The sequence below is a fragment of the Oncorhynchus keta genome, chromosome 24 (genome assembly GCF_023373465.1).
Source record: "Oncorhynchus keta strain PuntledgeMale-10-30-2019 chromosome 24, Oket_V2, whole genome shotgun sequence".
Taxonomy (NCBI): Eukaryota; Metazoa; Chordata; class Actinopteri; order Salmoniformes; family Salmonidae; genus Oncorhynchus; species Oncorhynchus keta.
This window is the reverse complement of record NC_068444.1, coordinates 28052980-28075787: the sequence shown is the minus strand read 5'-3', so window position 1 is coordinate 28075787 and position 22808 is coordinate 28052980. Positions and strand designations below refer to the sequence as shown.

Here is a 22808-nt window from a genome sequence, read left to right as displayed (position 1 = left end):
AAGGTCGAGGGTCATTACAGTACTATTTGAATAGAGGACGCTCCACCGTTCATGAGAAATTAATGAGGCTATCAGGTCCTTATATCTGCCATTGATTTCCCATTGACGTCATGATTTCCATGCGTTCCCCTTTAATGTTGCCAAGGGTTACGGCTCACGTGTCAGAATGAGGCGAATTGACGTCAATGACGGCTCGTGATTGGTTCTAACCCCATATCCGGTGGGGCAGCGGTCCAAGTTTTTGGAAAAATCGAAGGGAGATATTTGGTGAGCTTGTGGAAATAACATCCAAATCCGAGTTAGTGTCAAAGGGCTCGCCAATAATTTGCGGATTCTTGTAAGTATTGCGCCACATAGTTTGAAATTGATGCCATTGCGATCGCGGGATATGTAGCCTCCGCCTTGTATTTGTTTATGATAGAGCTCAAGATGGCGTCATTGGCAAGACTGGCCAGAATTGAAGTATCTCTGGACTGACTGGCTTTGCAGGCCAAAATGCCAACTAGGTTTCTAGCTACCTAGCTGGTTGATAGATTTGATATCCATCAATACAGTTTTAGCAAGCTAGCTTCGTCATGATTATGTTTATTTAAGTTCGCTAACGTACTACTAGTAAGGTGCGATCAAACAGCCATCTGATGCGTACTAACTATAGTAACGTTAGATGGCTAACGGTAGAGTATTATAGGCCAGGGCAGTTAGGTATTGGTTTCTGTCATCTCTTATGCTCCTAGCTAACGTAGCGTTGTATCTTTAACAACTATATTATCAGAGTTGCCTGGCTAGCTAGCATTGATGCAACCGAAATGTACCTTGTTTTCCATGTTTGTTGGTAGCCAACCATAGTTTGCCTTCTAATTTAACGAAGTTGTAACGTTACTGCTCCAGTCAACGTTTTGAAAGCAAGGTCATTTTGAATGTTTTTCTTTTTGGTGGGGGGTGTCTGTCATATTATTCCATGGCATATATATATTCCAGGAGACAGTTCATGGGCAGTATTGAAAACGCCAGAGCAAAAAACATTGCTAAATAGCAGGACGTTCAAGAACTGTCTGAAATCCTAATCAGCAGTAGCTCGGTTAGCTATTTATTTTATTGATACTTGATGTAAATGGTTGTTTCTATCATTTGACTCTTCATGATCTGTACTTGGGTACACCACCAAAGGGTTGCATTGTGCACCAGATCCTCTCGTTTGTAGTAAAGCAGCATGTCATACTTGCTACTGGCTCCATTTTTTGGGGGGGTCAATATTATAAATCTAAATCTACTTTGACAGATTAGTAATGACATGGTCCTATTTAAATGGCATATGATACACAGTAATCCAGACCTCAGCATGATGAAACTGATAAGAAATGTAACTTTTCTTCCCCCATCAAACAAGGATACAGTTTTGTTGTTTGGGCCTATCTGTTTACCACCACTTAAGACTTAATCACATCATATGACCAAGTTACCCTCAAGCATCCCTGAAATGCCTATCTCTTTTTCTTTCTGTCTCACACTCTCCCTCCCTTCCTCTAACCCCTTCCAATTAGTCCCTCCCTCTCTTCCCCCCCCCTCTCACATCTGCATTTTAGCCAGTTATCAGATGTTATAAGACTATAACAACCACATTAGAAGAAGATTGTAACTATTTAAAAAAATATATATATACGCGTAATAGAAGTACGCGTAATAGAAGCAATCCAAGTTGTCTCTCTCAATCTCTAGTTTCGAGGCCAGAATTCGCCAGTTCACCAGGTCGTAGCAGAGCAGTAACGCGTCTTCAATCGTGATGGCGTCGGGCAGTACGAGCAGCGAGGAGGAGAGGAGTCTGAGGGAGTGTGAGCTGTACGTGCAGAAACACAACATCCAGCAGCTGCTGAAGGACTGCATCGTCCAGCTGTGTACCTCTAGGCCTGACAGACCCATGGCCTTCCTCAGAGAGTACTTCGAGAGGCTGGAGAATGTGAGTCTGGGCGGGTAGTGTGTGTCCAACTGTGGGCATCATCCAGCTGTGTGCTTCATCCAGCTGTGTGCCTCCAGGCCCATGGCCTTACATGAAACTAGTTTTATAATTGTAGTGCCTTTATATTGTAAAGTCTTGCCCTGGCAGCTGATTGGCTGTGTGTGACCTCTGACCTGTGAACCATGCAGGAGGAGGCCAAGCAAATCCTGAACCAGCAGAAGGCCAGCAGCCGTTCTGACTCCCGGGATGAGGAGGTATCTCCTCCCATGAACCCTGTTGTCAAGGGTCGCCGGCGGAGAGGAGCCATCAGTGCTGAGGTCTACACAGAGGAGGACGCTGCATCCTATGTCAGAAAGGTGAGGATGCACAGACACTCATACAACATACCGTACGCATACATCACACAACTGCACACATAAAAACTTCATCTTGAAAAGCATGGCTCTACTAAAACAACAAAGGATCTGACAAAATGCAGTCATGTAGACGATCCCACAAAACAATATTCTCTACTTACAGTCATATCTATAGGCTGGCTGGAGATTTTGTGAATACTTAGGGTGATTTGCTTAAACATGGATGGTTTTTGTTTTCAAGGTCATTCCTAAAGACTACAAAACAATGGCTGCCCTAGCTAAAGCTATCGAAAAGAATGTGCTTTTCTCTCACTTGGATGACAACGAGAGGAGGTATGTTGTTAACAGGCTTTGTTGTTAATTTTCCTTGATTTGTCTGTAAAGATTGGTTGTCAATGTGAGTTTAGATCAATCCCACTGATCATGACACAAACCTGAAACTTTACAAACACAATCTTTATTCACAGCGACATCTTTGACGCCATGTTTTCAGTTACCTACATCGCTGGAGAGACTGTTATTATGCAAGGTACAGTAGGTTCTCATTGTCCTTTTGATTCAGTGGAAATTCAAGTAGACCTGAAGTCTACTGTCTTTTTATTCCAGAGAAAAGATTAACAATGTCTTCCTTCTCTCTCAGGTGATGAGGGAGATAATTTCTACGTCATCGACCAAGGAGAGACGGATGTAAGTCTCTTGATGTATTTTAGGAACACACACATTTTTTGCACAATGACTCTTGTATTAATAAACCAACATTCTCACACAAGCATTCCAGTTTGATAAAAAACAGGCCCCCAAGTTGAAAGCTTGCCTTGTTTTTTTCCCTCCTGAATGTGACAGGATTATTTTTGCAACTGTCTTTTCAGACTGTTTTTTGTTGTCATATGTTACTTTGCTATTCAGATCCTATTATCTGTTACCTTAGCGACGCCTACTCTCATAGATCTAGCATTCTAATTGTATGGCTACGTCACATTATTTCTATATCATACAAGAAACAACTTACACATAGGCAGTGAACAACATCTAATAGAGACAGTAACACGCCGACGTTACCTGATCTTAATGTCTAAATACTCTTCTCCCCCTTCCTGCCAGGTGTATGTGAACAACGAGTGTGTGACCAGTATCGGGGAGGGGGGCAGCTTCGGAGAGTTGGCCCTGATCTACGGCACCCCCAGGGCTGCCACTGTCCGAGCCAAGAGCAACGTCAAACTGTGGGGCATCGACAGAGACAGCTACAGGAGGATACTCATGGTGAGCCTTGCCCTGCTCTGCTCTGACACTTCACCTGACTGACATGCTTTGATTTACATTTGGAGTGATTAACGATGAGTAGGGACATGTAGAATTGCTGCGATTTTTAAATTGTATTTTTATAACTGCTGGATTTTACGAATTGAAAATACAGACAACTACAGAAGGCAATCCGTATGACCAGTTTATACATGATGTTTGAAGGCTTACAACAATTGTCAGAACTCAGGAATAAACATTATGACTTGTTGTTATTCTTTACAGGGAAGCACTTTGAGGAAGAGGAAGATGTACGAGGAGTTCCTCAGCAAAGTTTCCATCTTAGGTAAGGTTCACTGTTTATTTAGCTTTTTGACATTTCTGCTCATAATAATAATAATAGCCACTGTTAACAAAAATTGGTCCACCAGCCACTGGCATGTACAGTGCATTCAGACACCTTGACTTTTTCAACATTGTGTTATGTCACAGCCTTATTCTAAAATTGTCTACACACAATAGCCCATAATGACGAAGCGAAAACAGGTTTTTAGAAATTTTAGCAAATGTATTAAAAATAAAAAATAACGATATTTCCATAAGTATTCAGACCCTTTGCTATGAGATGTGAAATTGAACTCCGGAGCATCCTGTTTCCATCTATCATCCTTGAGATGTTTCTCCAACTTGATTTGAGTCCACCTGTAAATTCAATTGATTGGATATGATTTGGAAAGGCACACACCTGTTTATATAAGATCCCACAGTTGACACTGCATGTCAGAGCAAAAACTAAGCCATGGGGACAACGGAATAGTCCGTAGAGCTCCGAGACAGGATTGTGTCCGTAGAGCTCCGAGACAGGATTGTGTCCGTAGAGCTCCGAGACAGGATTGTGTCCGTAGAGCTCCGAGACAGGATTGTGTCCGTAGAGCTCCGAGACAGGATTGTGTCCGTAGAGCTCCGAGACAGGATTGTGTCCGTAGAGCTCCGAGACAGGATTGTGTCCGTAGAGCTCCGAGACAGGATTGTGTCCGTAGAGCTCCGAGACAGGATTGTGTCCGTAGAGCTCCGAGACAGGATTGTGTCCGTAGAGCTCCGAGACAGGATGGTGTCCGTAGAGCTCCGAGACAGGATGGTGTCCGTAGAGCTCCGAGACAGGATGGTGTCCGTAGAGCTCCGAGACAGGATGGTGTCCGTAGAGCTCCGAGACAGGATGGTGTCCGTAGAGCTCCGAGACAGGATGGTGTCCGTAGAGCTCCGAGACAGGATGGTGTCCGTAGAGCTCCGAGACAGGATGGTGTCCGTAGAGCTCCGAGACAGGATGGTGTCCGTAGAGCTCCGAGACTGGATGGTGTCCGTAGAGCTCCGAGACTGGATGGTGTCCGTAGAGCTCCGAGACTGGATGGTGTCCGTAGAGCTCCGAGACTGGATGGTGTCCGTAGAGCTCCGAGACTGGATGGTGTCCGTAGAGCTCCGAGACTGGATGGTGTCCGTAGAGCTCCGAGACTGGATGGTGTCCGTAGAGCTCCGAGACTGGATGGTGTCCGTAGAGCTCCGAGACTGGATGGTGTCGAGGCACGGATCTGGGGAAGGGTACCAACAAATTCTGCAACATTGAAGGTCCCCAAGAACACATTGTCTTCCATCATACTTAAATGGAGGAAGTTTGGAACCACCAAGGCTTTTCCTAGAGTTGGCCGCCCGGCCAAACCGAGCAATCGCGGGACAAGGGCCTTGGTCAGGGAGGTGACCAAGAACCCGATGGTCACTCTGACAGAGCTCCAGAGATCCTCTGTGGAGATGGTTGTCCTTCTGGAAGGTTCTCCCATCTTTGCAGTACTCCACCAATCAGGCCTTTATGGTAGAGTGGCCAGACAGAAGCCACTCTTCAGTAAAAGGCACATGAAAGTCCACTTGGAGTTTGCCAAAGGCACCTAAAGGACTTTCAGACCATGAGAAACAAGATTCTCTGGTCTGATGAAACCAAGATTGAACTCTTTGACCTGAATGCCAAGCGTCGCATCTGGAGGAAACCTGGCACCATCTCTACGGTGAAGCATGTGGTGGCAGCATCATCCTGTGGGGATGTTTTTCAGCTGCAGGGACTGGAAGACTAGTCAGGATCGAGGCAAAGATGAACGGAGCAAAGTACAGAGAGCTCCTTGATGGAAAAAGCACTCAGACTGGGGTGAAGGTTCAACTTCCAACAGGACAACGACCCTAAGCACACAGCCAAGCCACTCCTGCGTTTTCTTCGGACAAGTCTCTGAATGTCCTTGAGTGGTCCAACCAGAGCCCGGATTTGAACCCGATTCGAAAAACCTGAAAATAGCTGTGCAGCGACGCTCCCCATCCAACAGAACAGAGCTTGAGAGGATCTGCAGAGAAGAATGGGAGAAACTCCCCAAATACAGGTGTGCCAAGCTTGTAGCATCACCCAAGAATATATATATATATATTTTAAATCTACCATTCACTCAGATTTTTTACCAGCCAAAATATATTATTTTCTGCTAAAGTTACACAAAAAAACAGATGAGCATGCTTTGTAATGTTTCTAAAATAATACATGTATTATTCGTAAGAAGAAATGTGGTATTTGTTTCATTACATTTTTTGTGACCTGTCTTTTAACCAAAATATTAGATGACACAAAAAGGCAGGATGTTACCGTGGTAATGCAACTCCAGTCATGTTTGTGCCTGTGAGATTGAGTCTGACAGGTAATAACGTTATCTTCTCTTACCTAGCAGTTGAAACTCAAACATTGGAAAAACAACCCCGGCTTGTGAACAAAACTATGTAAATAGCCAAGAAACACAATGACAAAGTTTCACTTCAGTAGACTTTCGTTTCAAGTAAATTAGACCAACTTTTATGCCTGCGCTTCTAAAAATGAATATTTGACTCAGCTCTTCATGTGCTTACAGCCCCTAGCCAGGCAGTGTTGCAGCGCGAGGTGGGATAGGCTATATAGGATTCATAGTACTTTTACTTTTTTAAGTTATTTTCCCTATCTATGAAACATGGCATAAATATTTTGATAAAATCTACTGCAGCATTTGACTATAAATGTGATCATACTTGACCATTTTTATTCACAAATGCAAGTGAAATGCTTGCATTGTGGAGGACTGACCACCCGGCAACGTGATTAGTGAAATAGACATCTTTACCCACCAATGCCCAAATCTACCCTCCATTTAGCAGGTGGCGGATGTTCATTTTAGGCCCTGATTATAGCCACATGCATACAGTGGCTTTCAAGTCACGTTAACAACTCTTCCTCCACCACCTAGGTGTACAGTGTGTGGTTTCTTTATTGTGATGTCACTTATGTCCCTGTCTTGTGATTCCATCCCCTTAGAGTCTCTGGACAAATGGGAGCGTCTGACGGTGGCAGATTCTCTGGAGCCGGTGCAGTTTGATGACGGACAGAAGATCGTGGTGCAGGGAGAGCCTGGCGACGAGTTCTTCATCATACTGGAGGTATGTACGTCACTCTAGGGTTTCATTTAGTTTGTTTCGGTTCTCCCTACTGAACACTACCCTGATGTTTGTGTTCTGTAGGGCTCTGCAGCTGTGTTGCAGCGTCGCTCTGAGAACGAGGAGTTTGTGGAGGTTGGGAGATTACAACCTTCTGACTACTTTGGTAAGAAGAACCTGCTCAGGCTTCAGCTCTCCCTCTCTTCTCATCAACTCTCTTTCTTCATTTGTTTGTATATGCACTATATAAGCCTGAATCTCACATTTTTAAGGTGATATGATGAGAAAAGCACAAAGCTCTAACCAGATTTGGCAAGCCTCTTACATATTTAGGTGTTATATTAGCAGAAATTAACCCAATTTGTGAAGCCTGTTTTGTACTGACCATGTACTCCGTTCTCCCAGGTGAGATTGCCCTGCTGATGAACCGTCCCCGTGCTGCCACTGTGGTCGCCCGCGGTCCTCTGAAGTGTGTGAAGCTGGACCGACCACGGTTCGAACGCGTCCTCGGACCCTGCTCGGACATTCTCAAACGCAACATCCAACAGTACAACAGCTTTGTTTCACTGTCTGTCTGAGGGGTTTACCCTCTCCTGTAACCCCTAATCCCCTGTAACCCCTAATCCCCTATGTAACCCCATAACCCCCCTCTTTTAGACCCAGGGTCCACCAATGCAATTTTACTTCAATGTCAATTCATTTGGTAATCCGTTTGCGTCAGCTGTTTTTAAAACCTCATATTCATTTTATGCTACCCATCAGCTAGCCATCCTAGTCACCCATACAGGAACAGTTATGTTGCAGTTTGTTACATGTACCAGCTTCATACAGTATGCCTTCACTGCATTCACTGATATTTATATATATTTTTTACTCTAATTTAAACCCGAACAGTGATTAGTAGGGGATTGGCCGAGGTTAGGCCAGGCCAATGATAAGATGGGACAATCAAACATGGTGAAGTAAGGATCCATGATGAATATTATGCAGATATTTTGGTTCCATATAAAAGTGTCAAGTTTGGCATTCTCACATTTTTCCTTTCAGAATGAAAAGAATGCTGGAAGCATAAGGATTCCATCTAATTTCTTATGTAGCTTTCATGTTATGATCTCCTGTTTATCCTCCATTGCTACATTAAATCAAATTTATTTTTACATTTCTCATATTGTTTCCATTGATTGTGCCATCAATCTAATTCACTATTGTTTTATCTAGTTTGAGAGCGTTTGTACAACTTAATGCAACCAGAAGGTTTTCTGTTGTACAGCTATCAAACTAGTGCCAAATGTTGATAATTCTTTTCACAACTCGGAACCCATAGAAGATTCTTATTCTATAGTCCGAAACAGTGGAACTCAAAACAGAAAGTATCTATCACCATGTTAACACTCACCTCTGTTTGGTTGGTACATTATTGGCTACAATGGGGGGAAAACATGGAGTATTAGTGTATTTCAGTATTCATCATTTTTCAGTATACACCAAATAATTTAATCACTAAAATTCTTTAAACAGAATTATTCTATAGTTATTCAATTATTATTAAAGGTATTATTATCTTTATTGACTGAACAAACTAATGTTACGCTATATGGTTTGGAGTGATGGTAATCTTAAGTACGTTTTAAATGTCTTTTTGTAAATGCTTATTTTTCCATAAATTCTATTTTAGGTGTTCAGTGCCACAGCGTAAATAAATGCTTCTTGTCAACTGACAAAACAGTATGTAGTTGTATTGTGAAAAATGTAAGGGGTTAACCTTTTAAAAGTAGGCGAAAGGGCTTTAAAATAATTAGCATTTTAAGTCTCCAAATTGTAGATTGTTTTATGGGTTTTAAGACTTTCAATTATTTATGTATTTGAGCACTGAAGTTAAACAAGCAAAAGAAATCTTGCGTTTTAAGATTATATATTTATTTTAAAGCGGCTTCGCTGTTAAAGCTTTGTGAGAATTATTTGAATGTGTTTTTGAAGCAATCTGTGATCTACTTTATGCTCACCTACAGCATAATGTAAGGTGATGAGATGGTGTGAATGAAAGCGTATTCTCAAACTGGTATTCCCTGTGTTGGTCAAACAGTTTCACCCCTTCAATCTTAAGAATGCAATGTAATTCTGACAAATGTATTTAGCATTTTTTTTCCCTATTAACTCCTTCAGAAATATATAGTCTCAAGGTTGTATTCCTTTGCACTCCTGCCCCACAGCTTGCCCCTCACCCCCTTCTTACAGAAAGTACCTTTACATACGGTAATGCTATTATCCCTTTCTGAGGTGTTCTCCTTGTTTAGGCTCTGTCATGTTTCCAATCTTAATCTTGGTGTACAAAACAGTATGGCTGATTGGATGGATGGATTGACTTGTGTAACCGTTTGTTTGTATGTCCAAACCAATCAACATGATCCTGAGTCGATTGCAGTGTTGCCTACTTGGTCCAAAACCTTTGTCGTGCTTTCAGATTCCGTTGATGTTATGGAATTTTGCAGTCGTCTATTTGCTGACAGTTCAAACTCCCACCAATGATTTGCTTGTGTTTCGTCTGTCACATAGCAATCAACATAGAAGTACTGATGTGGTAAAACACATCACCACAAGATTACTACTAACTAGTAGGCACACTGCAATTGACCCAATTTGCCTTAGCTTATGTAACCTGGGCGTAGGCACTCCTGCTAGCCCTTCAGCAAGTTTGTGCGGCCTGCAGCAGGCTCTGAGAGCTGCAGGTCATCTGAGGACCATTCTTTTTATATTCTACCCAATGACTGTACTCGGTTTGACTTCATGTATGTGCAAAGACATTTATCCTTTTGGTATAGATTGTTTCAGATGGCAGTTTAAGCAATAAAAGGTAAAATCACCGGCTGAGTCATTTACTCATTGGTTGTCTGAATATGTCCATACGATAATATTAATGAATAGTCCTCACTCTGGAGGGCAGTGTAGTACCTCTTCTCAATATTCTTCAGTGGTTTCCTTTAATCACTTGATCCGACAGGTGAAGGCAAATCTCCAGGAGGGCCTCTTGACATTCTGTTTTATTGGTTCAGTGCATATGAAGAAAATAGATGAGAAAAGGATTCCACTGTAGCCTATAGGTGTTTGGTGAAATTAGATGTTTAACTGTCGGTGGATGAAAGAAAGCCACCCACTTCATTGGAGAGCTCATAAAGTTAGTATACCCAGAACCCACTCCTGCATGCATTTAAGATCAGTCACTGTTGCACAACCAATAAATGTTCTGAGCGTTTTTGCTGCTGACACCTTATAAAACAGTCTTCCATAAGCTCCCTCCAGCATTGTTGGACAGAAGCCCAACTTCATTTGGTGTGATTTCATTTACTCAGGCTCTTTAAAATAGTTGTGGTTATTCTCCCTCTTCAAAAACATCAGGATGCATTGGATTTGACAACAATGAGAACAGCTCGGAGCAAATGTTGAGATGAAATGGCATCAAACAGAATGTTGTTTGAAGACAATACTTTGTTTCAGACTAGTTAGAACAAAGTATAAGATGCATGTACACATACAGTACTGTAGCTGTGACGATGATGAGGTATTTATGGCAGGGTGTGTTGTGGTTGTGAAAGTACTTAAAGGGCAGACAGACAGACAGATACCTGATTAAATAGAGACAGCCACCTCTTGATGAGACAGACGGGCATTAGACGTCTACGTGCTATCTGGAAAAACCATGGGCCGTTTCAATGGAGTTTTAATAGGTAACACTTTCCTGTAGGAAGAAACACCTCATACACACACTTTCTTTTTCATCCATGCACTTTCTCTCAGTTTGTCTTTCCTTTTAACTTTCACTATGTGTGTCTAATGTGAATCCAGATCAATCAAAACAGTTACACAACAGAAAGCAGTAGAAATGTAAGGAGTATTGAAGTGTCATAATTTCTTCGTATTAAAGTTTTATTCAATGGATCACCCCAAATCATAACCTTTATTTACAAATGTATATTTGATTAAATATCTGTTGGCACAAGGTTACTTCACAGAACTGATGTGCAATCATTGAAATGAAATTGAAATGACAGAGTACTGAAGAAGGGTGTAAATTGTGAAAAAGCAGAAATCATCTTACATTATCCAGTGCTTCTTCCACAGTCATTTGGCTCCTTTGACACACTGATACAGTAGGTCCATTTCAATGCACTGCAAGGCAGAGGGGATCTCCAGAGAGGGTGGAAGGTGACCTCAGGTGACCTCATAGCCCAAGGCCATGTGTGACATTTTGACAGTGCAGGAAAGCAGTGCTGCTTTCTATTGTCAAAGCAGACCGTATCATTCCAAAGGTTTGACTTCAAAGACTAGTTCGGAATGCATTACTCGGTGAGAGGGACCAGACCCTGTGGTTCCTGCTTTTACAGGACAAGGTCACCTGCCATCATGGTCCTCAGGCTGTCCTTGGTCTTATGTTACCTCCCCTCATAGGACTTGGGGATACGTCCAAAATGTCATCCTCTTCCCCTATTATAGTGCACTTCTTTTGAAATCCTTGTTAACCTTAGTTACCTCTCCTTGTTGGGCACAGACACTGGTTTGACAGACTCAGGCATGGCGGAGGTATCAACAAAGTCTGTGGTGATCACCTGAGCCTCTCCCAGCCTGCGCACACACCTGTGGACTGTCTTCAGGACGCGCTGCAGCCGGCGGTCCAGGGCCTGCAGGTGGGGCTCAGTAAGGACCGGCTGCAGTGCGTCTCCTCCCAGGGACTCCCTCATCACGTCACTGAGCCTGTAGCGGTCCTGGGAGAGGAGCTGCAGCCGCAGTAACGTGGAACGCTTTATACTGAGAGGTGAGGTGATGGGGTAGAGGGAGGGGAGGGATGGAGGTGAAGAGGGGGAGAGAGAATGAGGGAGAGATAGGCAGAGAGTGAGACTTGACTCGAGAGTTGCCATGCCAAGTTAAATATGAATACAGGTTCAATGTTGGTGTTAGTTCATCTGTGTTAGTGACTATAGTGTATGCTCTCCATATTTACATGCAGCACTGTGACAGTGGAGCCAGTATGGACATCTCATCTTGAGAATGCTTCCCAAACCTGAAACACAGGAAGTGATGTCATCATAAGGGAACTAGAACTATTCCATTGTGCAATGACTGAAGTTATAAAGCAACTCTAGTACCCACCCTCTGGCATTGTCAAAGTGAAGAAGAAAACCTTCATCGCCGAACTTGGTGAAGATCTCATAATGGTGCCTGTCCATGTTACCTGAGGGAGAGTGCCAAGAACAAATATTCACTCACATAGGGCTACAGACAAAAGTAGTGCACTGTAATTGGGAATAGGGAGTCATTTGTGACACAGTGTGTTTATTCAATGTATAGACAAAGGCAGTGCACTACATAGGGAATAGGGTGTCATATGGAACAAGGACAGGGATCCATCAGGGGTGATGGGTGGTCATATACATACCAATAAGGAAGTCAAAGATGGCCATGTCTATGATGTTGAGCAGTCGGTTCCCTGAGTTGTAGGGATACAGCTGCTTTATGGTGTCACAGTACAAGGGGTTCACCTCCCACCTGGTAGAGACAGACACATGCAGATTGTAACAAGATAGTATAACAAGATATTCATTGTACCAAGATGTTCAGTCTGCCATATTACTGTATCAAAATACAGTCAAATGGATCACTTTCAAAATGGAAATGAGAGGCTCCAAATTGGTATTATGGGAAGAGATGACAGTAGGTCTCAGGGTTAAGTAAGGGTTGTATGCATACTCCTCCCTGCCAGTGAAGGTGTATGATCGTATCCACGGGTTGGGGATGGAGATACGAGGGGCAATGCTGAGACCGGGGAGGTAGGCTGACATGGAGCCCTCCAGCAGGTCAGGGCTCCCACACACTGCATACTCCGTCTTACACACGTACAGACACTTAGCAAAGAAACACGTGTTGTTCGCTGTTTGAAAGAGAATATACATAGATATACTGTAGATTAGTTGAAACCATCAGTATTCATCCTCGTCTTTTAATCACAGACTGATTCATTAAGATCTAAGTAGCAGGTGTGTAGACTCTCAAGCCAAATTGTCTTATTATGGAACTATATTGCTCTAGTAGGGTAATGCCTACCTGGAGAGGTAAAGAACACACTCCTTAGGTCCTCATTGTGAGTGGTCAGGAGAATCTCCCCCGTCAAATTCACCAGCCTGCCCACCACCGGCGGTACCCTCCGGAAGTCCAGGATTCTAGGTGAGAGAAAGATAAGAGTCTGTGGCTCAGTTGGTAGAGCATGGCGCTTGTAACACCAGGGTAGTGGGTTCGATCCCCGGGACCACCCATACGTAGAATGTATGCACACATGACTGTAAGTCGCTTTGGATAAAAGCGTCTGCTAAATGGCATATATTATTATTATTATTATTAAATACATGAAATACAAACTCATACATCTTCTACTACTCCGAATTCGAGAATAAAGAGTTCCATTCTGAACAGAACAAACAATAGAAAGTCAGATGAACTCATAGCTCCTGCAATCTCTCACCTCAGTTGACATACACAAAGTCACAGGAATTGAATTCAACTTTATAGATTTTTATCCATAATAACGCCTATGTAATTGCCTCTGTTCCCCGCGGTGTAGTCTAGCAGTTGTTGACGTGTGGCAACAGCCCCCAGGGCCATATTTACAGTCTGTCAGAATTGTGTGTCTCAGTAACAGTCATCAGTGTGTGTATCTGAGACTAAATACTGGAGATGTTATTGAGGTGCTGCATATCTCACCTGCTGATTGGGCCTTATAATGATAAAGCCTCTGGTACAACACAGAGACAGAGACACAACACAGACATTGGTGGGAACACACAGACATACTAGACATACAGTATCTAGTCTTAGACAGTACTGTAGTGTACAGTCACAGTGTTCAATTCATGAATGATAACCGAGCATTTAGTCTTTGTTTTATTTCTCTTCCTTTCCACTTCGTGAAATTCGAAATGGAATAAATGGTATATTGTGAGGTAAAAATGTATGGAACGTAATAACTTGATAACTTCTCTGAGCTTTATTAGCCGACACCCATGTACACCCATCCATAATGTTGTCGTGCGTTAAGGTATATCAACCACGTTGACTTGCTGTCTTGTGTGGTTTTGGGTTCATAAGCTGTGACTCAAATGACTGTATGTGACTGATGACTCACTTCAGTTAATGTGCAGTAACCTGGAGGCATGGAGTTTAGAGAGGCTTTACAGTAGATAGCAGTAATTACACCTAAGTCTGTGGAAATGAAATGCTTGGCTTGGGAAGGAGACATGTTGAAATAGTGGAAAGGCCTTAGTCTCCCCAAGGACACTCTTTCACAGTCAAAGGTATACAGAGGTACACATTTTAGGATCTGTTTGTTGGGAGGCAACTTGGGAAATACAGTATGCTTGAAAATCATTCAATTTGAAGGGTTCTTATATGCTTTCTCAGAAAATAGATTGAATCGGCGAGAGAGTTCCAGGTAAGATAAGGTTGAATAAAACAAAATTAAATAAATATGAGGAGAGTACAGGTTGCCAAGGTTACCTGTCCAGGTGAAAGGCAGCAATCTCAGCATTGTGTCTCTGGAAGTCGACGAAGTAGAACAAATCATCAGGAGTCTCCTGGTCTCTCTGCTGTCTGAGAGAAGGAGATGAGAGGAGAGAGTTGCTAACGATTGGTTCATATAACTACAGTACTGTTCAAAATATCACTACAAACCAGAGCACTCCCCCTGATTGATTTCCTCAAAAAACAATCACCTCATGGGTTTGAACATGGCCTTGCCATAGTTCTGCATCTTCAGGGCCAGCTTGAGGTGGTATCCACTGGGCTTTACCACTGATACCGAGAAAGAGAGAGAAAGAGATAGAGAAAGAACATGAAAGATAAAGAGAGAGAGACAGTGATGGATCAGAAATTAAATTAACTAAACAAGGCCTTTTCTCTAACCAATCACTCAGCCAACCACCTGCCTTCAGTTTCTGTGTCTCTCTCGGCAGCTCTTCGTCTCGTACAGAGAGAAAGCTTGGCAAAGCTAAGCTCGCTAAAAATCCTATCCAAAAAACACATAGTTGGCCGGAAATCTGACCCAAGTTTATTTTGCAGCTTGAATCCTTGGGGTTTCTATTTGATTCTGTTGGATATTATTTTATCTGCTCTAGATCTGTTTCAGCCTGGACCTGTTCCCAGTGATAAGACCATGACAGAGGCTGTAATGGTTCCACAGATGGAGAACTACACTCAGTACGGTTTCTCTAGTATGTCAGGGTATTTAACATACCGTGGCAGAAAGCAAGGCTAACCAGTAACCATAAAGATACACACTTCTCCTCCTGATTCCAGCTGACTCAGCTCAGTCTTCTGAAGTTCTGGCTTATTAATAGTTTACAATCTCTTTCCGCTGTGTTTAACTGGAGGGAAATCAAACAGACACAAACAAGCTTTGAAGTGCAAAGGGGACATTGTCGCTATTTCAACTGTTCAAGAAGAAGTGGTTGAAAAAGCCATTTTCTTTTTAAAAGAGGGACAGAGGAATAGAGTGATTTTGGGTTCTTGGAAGTGTGTTTGTGTTGTTGCTGAGGTTGGAGACACCTGTGTGTTTTTAGGGAGTGTGGTTGGAAGCTCTACAAATCTTGGAATGCAGCCGGCTGCAGGCCCTGTTAGATGAGATTGTTGTGTGTGTGTCTGTCTGTCTCTCTGTGAGTGTGTGAGTGTGTATCCATGGTCTGAGTTGTTTGTTGCTGGAAGGTATAGCAAAGCTGTGGAGATTGCCGGTGTGTGGGCTGTTGTAACAACTCCCCACTCTCCTGCTTCATGAGATAAAGCTTTTTAAAGAACACTCTTCTTTTGAACTAAATAAGTCGGTCTCTGCTCTCTGTCTCCAGGGATGTGACTTATGAAGATCTGGAGAGTGTGAGAAATTAAAATGATGCTAATTTATGGGGCTTGGAACCAGATGAAAACAAAAGTCTTGTCAGTCCTGCGACTGGGTGTTCGGTTCTGATAGCACGGCTGAGCACCAAAGGAAATAACACAGGGAGCAAAACTACAAAAGAACCAGTCATGAAGATGACTGTGTCAACTGATTCTCTCTTTTCTCTCCCTTTTCTCTCCCTGTCCTCGTGGGAACATTTTTAAGCAAATGGAATGCATCTTAGAACTGTGGTAGCAGGATTGTAAGATGATGTTATATTTATGCACCAAATGGTTGTTTTATTTAACAGAGTATGGTTCTCTCTCCTTTCTGAGTTAACTGAGAGGAGTCTTTATGGAGCTTGGGCTGGGAACTGATTAAGTGATGGCCTGGTGATAAAAACCTACAGCTGGCGTACCATAGATCAGATGTGGTGGGTGTCACTGAGATAGAGAGAGCCTGGAGGAACAGAACAAAGGCCTCAGTAGTCCTAATTATTCTGGCATCTGGGAGACAATACCAGCAGCAGGTGACCTCAGGATGAACCCCAAGTGGCTTATGGTGCCCCCAATCTATATGGGGGGAGTTGAAACAGCTATGACTGAGCAATCTTGGTATCTGGTATATAAGGAACAGCATGGTCTGTAAAGGGTACGATCTCGACCCAACAGTCAAGATTGTTGAGTCGACGGTGTAATTGTTGCAATAATTAATCGATATTGAATAAAGATGATTGTTTGAAGAAATGAACAAGTCTCTATCACTTGAATAGAATATTCCTCCACAGAACACAAAACACCTAAATCATAGAGGAACAAAACAGAGCAGATACGTAGACAAGACAGCACTGGACCTTACCCCGGGTACAGTCACACGCTCCTTTGAGGGCCTTTTCGTCTTGAGTGTAATCTACATAAAGACATTTCTGCAATGAATACCTATAACAATCATATAAATGGTTCAAGCTTCGGGTCCTATAGCACCTGCATGCACTGTTGACAGTGACTATAATGCAACACTCATATGAGTACCGCTTATATGAATGGTTATAACGCTCATACAACAGGTCCAACCTGCGCTGATGACGGCGTTGGACTGCATGTCCTTCAGCAGGCGGGTGATTGTGGGGTCCTCGCGGGCATACAGAGCGTAGCGATTAATGCCCAGGTGGAACTTCAGCCAGCTGGCCTCAGGGTCAAAGGTCGCTTGGTGTTCCAGCAACGTTGCTGCCTCGCTGTACAGCTTCATATGCCTGGGGGGTTACAGTGGTGTTAAGGTTATGCATAGCCTTGCCGTTGCTGCACAACGTCATAATGTATGCCTGAGGGGGTGAGAGAAGCGGTCAAAATGAGGTCAGAGTTAGGGTATGCAAAACAGTGGAGTTATCCTTGAAAGCCTGTGATACACATACAGTATCAAATCAAATAAAACTTTATTGAAAGCGCCTTTAAAAATACACTTGCAACAACCATTGTGAGGACAACAGTTCCTTCACCGGACAAACAATCATCCAAACCTTTAGGGTATCTCCACAGAGGAGAATAGAGTCAGCGGTAATCAGTCAAAGACACATGCAGATTATTCTCAGAGGAAAACATTTGTAGTGGCAGCATTCCAGACAAACCAAAGCCTAGTAAACAGTCGCCACCTCTCTCTTGGACTCTCTGACTCCCTCTCGAAGCTTCCGAGCTGTTCGCCCTCACTTAGAAATCCCCCTTCCTTCCTCTCCTCCTCTCCTGACACTTCCCCACAGAAACATACACTTAAAGTAAGGGCAGGAATCACCCCGGATCCAAAGCAAACATTCAAACCATTAAGGAGGTTTGGGAAGCATGTGACATTGGTGCACCGTTGTGCCAGTTCTGACCGCGGTGGGTGGGAGGGTTGGTTGCTTCTCTACGCTCAAACATCATCAGTTGCTGTGGTCAGATGACAGGAGGGGTCGTCACAGGAAGGCTGACCACAGACCACAACCAGAGACCACAAACCCAGAAACTAGAAACTAGGAACCAGCAGCTGGCTGCAACACCACGTCGCCTTCCTCTTTCAGTGGTCTTGATTCAAACTATTGTTGTATGCCACACACACACACACACACACACACCATAAATCGTAGTGGTTGACTTGTAAGCCAGTAAACTATAACTGCTCTATTTCAGCCTCCAAATAAAACAGTCAAAACTTTCCCCAGAAGTCCCTATGAAAACCATCCATCCTCTTGTTAAGTCCATTTCTCTTCTGTTAACAGGCTGCTGCAAGATTTTTGCAAGACCCTAAGCCCTGGGGTATCTATTGTTATGTGCCATTTAGAAGTAAGCTAAGGGGGTAGAAATCTCCTCTCTTCATATTTCTTCTGTTTTTCCACCAGTGAAGCCCAAACAGGATCTCTCTGAGGGCAATGCACTGAGCTGTGATGGACACTGTTAGACAGGAGCCAAGACAGCTACAGACTGTTCAGCTCTCACAGGTTTGAAGGATTTCATCAGGTTTAAGGGTCTTGTTTACCTAGCACAGGGAGATCCAGACATAGGCTCTCAAATTATGTTTGAGTGCTGGTTCCAGACCACCATTAAATGCTGTTTACAACATCGACTTTAAAGACATTTTATGGGGTTAGTCTTTATGGAAAAATAGCTTGCCTAAGAGAAAACGTCGACGTGCTTATGCTTGAGTGTCTGTGCGTGTGTGTGTGTGTGTGTGTGTGTGAGAGAATAAGAGAAGAGGGAGAAAGAGAACGGTGTGTTTATGCGTGTGCCAGGGATCCACAGCCATAATGTCAGGGACCTTACCCCTCCACCACATCGAAGCCACAGTAGGGAAACACACGTCTCCTAACATGTCTAGTCCCACCAAAACTAAATCACAACCATAACAAAACATTGAGAAATATCTAAACTCAGGGCTGTGTGTAGTGTACTCACCTCTCCCAGCGCGAGACCTTCCTCCTGTAATACCCCATTACCTCTTCAGACTGTAACAGCCTCTCTTCTCGCACCAGCTCCGGTGTCTGGATGTTATACAGGGGTTGAGCAAACAGCCTCTCCAGCTTCGAGCCCAACTCTGTGAGGTTGTCCTTAGCTCTGACCCCCATCCCCTGGAGGTCCATGGAGGTGGTGTTGGAGGGCCAGGGGGTGGTGAGGCCGCTGTACCCAGCAAGGGTGAAGTTAGTCCCCCTGGAGGAGGGACAAATGCAGCCTCCATCATCTGGTCCTGGTTGTCTGTGGCGGAGCTTGGGGAGCAGGACGAAGTAGAGGTCAGCAGTGAAGATGGCTGTGAGGGTCACAGACAGGAGCAGACGGTCTCTCCTCAGCATCATAGCGGGAGGATGTAAGGAGACAGAGAGAAAGATGGAGGGGAGAGACAGAAGCGAGACTAGAGAGAAAGACTGGAGGACAGAGATAGTGGCTAGGGAGACACACGGGAGAGAACAAGAAGATGTAGAGAGTAACCAAAGAAGTCTTAAAATACAGAAGAGAGAGACAAATATAATAAACTAGACAGTGAGGCTAAAGAACGAGACCATGTAAGGAGAGAGACTAGAGAGAACAGAGAAATAGAGTAGGTGCTGCTCCACAGTAGACAAGCCGTCACACCGCCAGCCACAGGCTGCAGGTGAGAGGTCAGAGGCTAGATCCGGGTCTCTGTCTGTGTGCAATCCTCCTGGATGAACGTGGTCAAAGCCCAAAGCATGTGCTGGACACAGTCAATGTTCTAGGTTCCAGGTGCTTGGTTCCGTTCTGACTCAGATCAGATGAGAGACAGTGTGTTACTCCAAGTGACAGGTTGTTTAGTGGCTCCAAGCAGAGGTCCTTGGCTGTGTGAAGAGAGCGTGTGTCTATCTCTTGTCACAGCAGAATGTAGAGTGCAGTCCAGCTTCTGTCCTCCTGGTCTTGCTCTGACGGTGTGTGTGTGTGTGTGTGTGTGTTTGTTACACGCCTGTTGGTAGGAGATTGCAGGTCCAAGTCCAGTGTGTGTTTCCTGGTCGCCTCTCGTCCTCCTGAACACATTCCTCTTCATCTGGACCTGGCAAACAGTGTTCTCTGAGAAAAGTGAAAGTCTGTGTGTTTGTCTGTGTGTTTGCTTGTACATGTGTCTGAACAGATTTACAAGTCTTTGTGCATGTGGCCGAGTTGCTCTCTTTAGGTGTATGTGGTGTGTGTGTGGTGTATATGTGGTATGTGTGTGTGGCATGTGTGTGCGTTGGTGGGTGTGTTAAGTCAACCGTCTCAGTGGGATTGCCTTGTCTCTGGTCATCTGTCTCCTGCTCTCTTCTCTTCCGTTGGGTGAGTCGGGTGTGAACACAACACTCTCAACACCCTCTCTCCTCTTTTCTTCTCCATTCTCTCTCCTCTCCACCTCTCTCTCGTCTCTCTCCACTCCTCCCCCTTTCCACCTCTTTTATTCTATTATTCTCCACCCATCTCCTGTAATCTCAACTCCTCTCACCTGTTCCTCAGTCAGATCCACTCCCCCTCTTCCTCTCCCCTCTGCTCCTCTCGGTCTTTCTCTCCTTTACTCCTCTGTTCTAGACTGCTCCCTCCCGCCCTCTTCCTCTCCTCTCCATTGCTCCCGCCCTCTTCCTCTCCTCTACACTGCTCCCGCCCTCTTCCTCTCCTCTGCACTGCTGCCGCACTCTTCCTCTCCTCTACACACCTCCCTCCTTTCGTCTCTGCTTCACTATGTTCAGCTCCGAGGCACTGTTCCAACAGCACTTTCCTCCCCATCCCACTTCCCATGAACACACACACACGGACACACTCCTCCCTTACTCTGTCATACTTGCAAGAGGGAGAGAGGGAGACAGAGAGAGAGAGAGCATGGTGAAGAGAGCTAGAATACGTCTACCCACACAGAGTAAGACAACGTTGACAGACACTCACACTCATACTCTTTTTTATGCTTCTGCTGTTTCAGTGTGTGAAAAGGTTCTTCAATGGCACTACTAAAAGTCACAGTAGACGACATTTGTTATTCTAATTCCCTGAGCAGCAAGAAACTCAGAGGGTATTTCCCAGACTCCATCTGTGTGTTGTTGTTACTGTGGTATTTTAGAAACATCTGTCGTGTGTTTGGGTGTGTGTGTGTGTGTGTGGAACCTATTCTCTGAGGGTTTTCACTCTCTCTCTGAGAAGGAGAAAATGGACCCAGACTCTCCTTGATTGATTTTGGAAATTAGCGAACCGCGTCCGTAACCTGACCTTTTAGCTGTTAAAGTGCTTCTGTGTGAAGACACTAAAATGAGTGAAGTGAACACTCCCTAGAAGTGCTAGGAATACCACAACTATGAAAATATAAGAAGCTATTGTTGTTCTAACAAACCTAAATGTTTGATGTAAAAATAAGCATTTTATTTAGACAGACGACGACCACTCTTTTTCATAACAGACTGAGCTTTCCATTTAATTAAACTGTTGTTTGCATGTGACTCCTTAAAAGGCTATTGTCACAGTCCCCCTAAAATAAACCTTGGTAGCCTGACACTGATAGAGAGAATCCTTTTTTAAGGATTCATATGGGTTCAATTCATAATACCTCCAGATTATCATCTGATAATTCCTGAAATCAACATGTGTTAGTATGAACCGTGAGTTGTTTACTTGCTTTAAGATAACCCTGTCTGTTTGTGTTCTATCCCCGACACAAACACTGCTCTGCGCCTACTAGAAATGTCCTTTCCCTCTCTCTCCAGAAAACCAAGTGTAAAATAGCACAACTCTGGCTTTGGGGAACATACACAAGAAGGACACACGCAGGCAATTCATAGGGGGAAATAGAATAAGAAAACAACACAACAAAACTACCCCAGGTTGTACGGCATTGTTTTTACTTCTATAATTAAAATGTGCCGTGATGAGGATGGGATGGATAATATTGTAAAACATGTAATTGTGCTGATAAAGGTTTAGTCTCTACCCTTTTCTTCTTACACAGTGAAGCCTGTGCACTGGGCACACACTGGTTGAATCAACGTTGTTTCCAAGTCCTTTCAATGAAATTACGTTGAACCAACGTGGAATAGACATTGAATTGACGTCAGTGCCCAGTGGGTGCTGTATTTTATGTACACCTGTCATCACAACTCACCCTGATTCCTGTTATTTGGTCGTTGCGATGATGTCATGAGAACCAGAACATGTTGTGGGAGATGATAGTGCCAAACAGGTCAGACAGAGAGATGGGAAAAATATGGAAGGGAGGAGGAAGAAGGGGAGGAAGAGCGAGAGAGGGAGGGAGCGAGAGAGGAATAGAGGGAGAGAGAGAGAAAGAGTTAAGAGAGTGGGAGAAGAAAGAGACAGAGAAATGGGACAGATAAAAACCAATGAAGAAGTAGAGAAAGGACAAGAGAGGAGAAGAAAATGACACAGCGACTGACCTTGGATGCTCTAGAGTTCCTTGCAGTAGTTTAGTCAAAGTGGTATCGCATTACCCTTTATGGACGCCAGCCCTGCCATAGCATAGTAACGTTACCCTGTGACGTGCAGTAAGGGTAGACTGTGTTTACCCTGTGATAATCTAATAAAAAAAAGCTGTTATGAAAAGCCAAATATTTTTTTACGTTATATAACACAGTTTAATACTTTATGGTTTATTTCATGTTTTTTGATTCTGGTCGTTTTTATGAAAAAAAAATCTAAAAATGTGCTTAAACTGCATTAAAGAAATGAGTACTAGATTGTCCACTTGTCTGAAAAGTCATTATCAGTTACTTTTTACCCAGACTTTTACACATCTTGGACATTTACTTTTGCTTTGTGGATTTAAGGAATGGGAATTACTTTTTGTGTCAGTGTCAAGTGTGAACCTCGTATTTGCATTCACAAAGTGGAGAGAGCTGGCTAGCTAGCTAAATTTAGGGTTTAAA

At 43.6% G+C, this 22808-nt stretch overlaps 2 protein-coding genes across 5 annotated transcripts; one reads left to right on the top strand and one right to left on the bottom strand.

Moving 5' to 3' along the window:
- The first annotated feature begins 130 nt into the window (after nt 1–130).
- prkar1ab (protein kinase, cAMP-dependent, regulatory, type I, alpha (tissue specific extinguisher 1) b) lies at nt 131–9899 on the top strand. Of its 2 annotated transcripts, none has more exons than XM_035735073.2 (11): nt 131–267; nt 1717–1954; nt 2143–2310; nt 2552–2643; nt 2778–2839; nt 2951–2997; nt 3412–3570; nt 3835–3895; nt 6920–7041; nt 7123–7204; nt 7444–9899. In XM_035735073.2, exons 2-11 carry the CDS (start codon nt 1781–1783, stop codon nt 7614–7616), a joined length of 1140 nt encoding a protein of 379 aa, XP_035590966.2. In that variant the 5' UTR covers nt 131–267; nt 1717–1780; the 3' UTR covers nt 7617–9899. The 2 variants fall into 2 exon arrangements, with proteins under 2 accessions (XP_035590966.2, XP_052334014.1); XM_052478054.1 differs by having other exon boundaries at nt 181–337.
- Nucleotides 9900–10722: 823 nt separating this feature from the next.
- On the bottom strand, nt 10723–20501 carry fam20a (FAM20A golgi associated secretory pathway pseudokinase). Of its 3 annotated transcripts, none has more exons than XM_035801297.2 (12): nt 20393–20501; nt 18868–19351; nt 17020–17198; nt 16805–16855; nt 14793–14871; nt 14578–14670; nt 13132–13247; nt 12778–12958; nt 12467–12576; nt 12181–12262; nt 12032–12091; nt 10724–11838 (listed from the first exon to the last, which is right to left on the bottom strand). In XM_035801297.2, exons 2-12 carry the CDS (start codon nt 19260–19262, stop codon nt 11559–11561), a joined length of 1626 nt encoding a protein of 541 aa, XP_035657190.2. In that variant the 5' UTR covers nt 19263–19351; nt 20393–20501; the 3' UTR covers nt 10724–11558. The 3 variants fall into 3 exon arrangements, with proteins under 3 accessions (XP_052334010.1, XP_035657190.2, XP_052334011.1); XM_052478051.1 differs by having other exon boundaries at nt 10725–11838; nt 18868–19175; nt 20393–20467; XM_052478050.1 differs by lacking the exons at nt 16805–16855; nt 20393–20501 and having other exon boundaries at nt 10723–11838; nt 18868–20385.
- Between the last annotated feature and the right edge of the window lie 2307 nt (nt 20502–22808).

What these genes read in the sequence shown, in the direction of transcription:
- prkar1ab (XM_035735073.2), top strand. Translation starts at nt 1,781, where the DNA reads ATGGCGTCGGGCAGTACGAGCAGCGAGGAGGAGAGGAGTCTGAGGGAG. An exon ending in AGAGACTGTTATTATGCAAG is followed by an intron (nt 2,840 to 2,950) that starts GTACAGTAGGTT and finishes CTTCTCTCTCAG; the next exon opens with GTGATGAGGGAGATAATTTC. An exon ending in GCTACAGGAGGATACTCATG is followed by an intron (nt 3,571 to 3,834) that starts GTGAGCCTTGCC and finishes TATTCTTTACAG; the next exon opens with GGAAGCACTTTGAGGAAGAG.
- fam20a (XM_035801297.2), bottom strand. Translation starts at nt 19,262, where the DNA reads ATGATGCTGAGGAGAGACCGTCTGCTCCTGTCTGTGACCCTCACAGCC. An exon ending in AAGGTCTCGCGCTGGGAGAG is followed by an intron (nt 17,199 to 18,867) that starts GTGAGTACACTA and finishes GTAACCCCCCAG; the next exon opens with GCATATGAAGCTGTACAGCG. An exon ending in CATCTTTGACTTCCTTATTG is followed by an intron (nt 12,263 to 12,466) that starts GTATGTATATGA and finishes ACTCTCCCTCAG; the next exon opens with GTAACATGGACAGGCACCAT.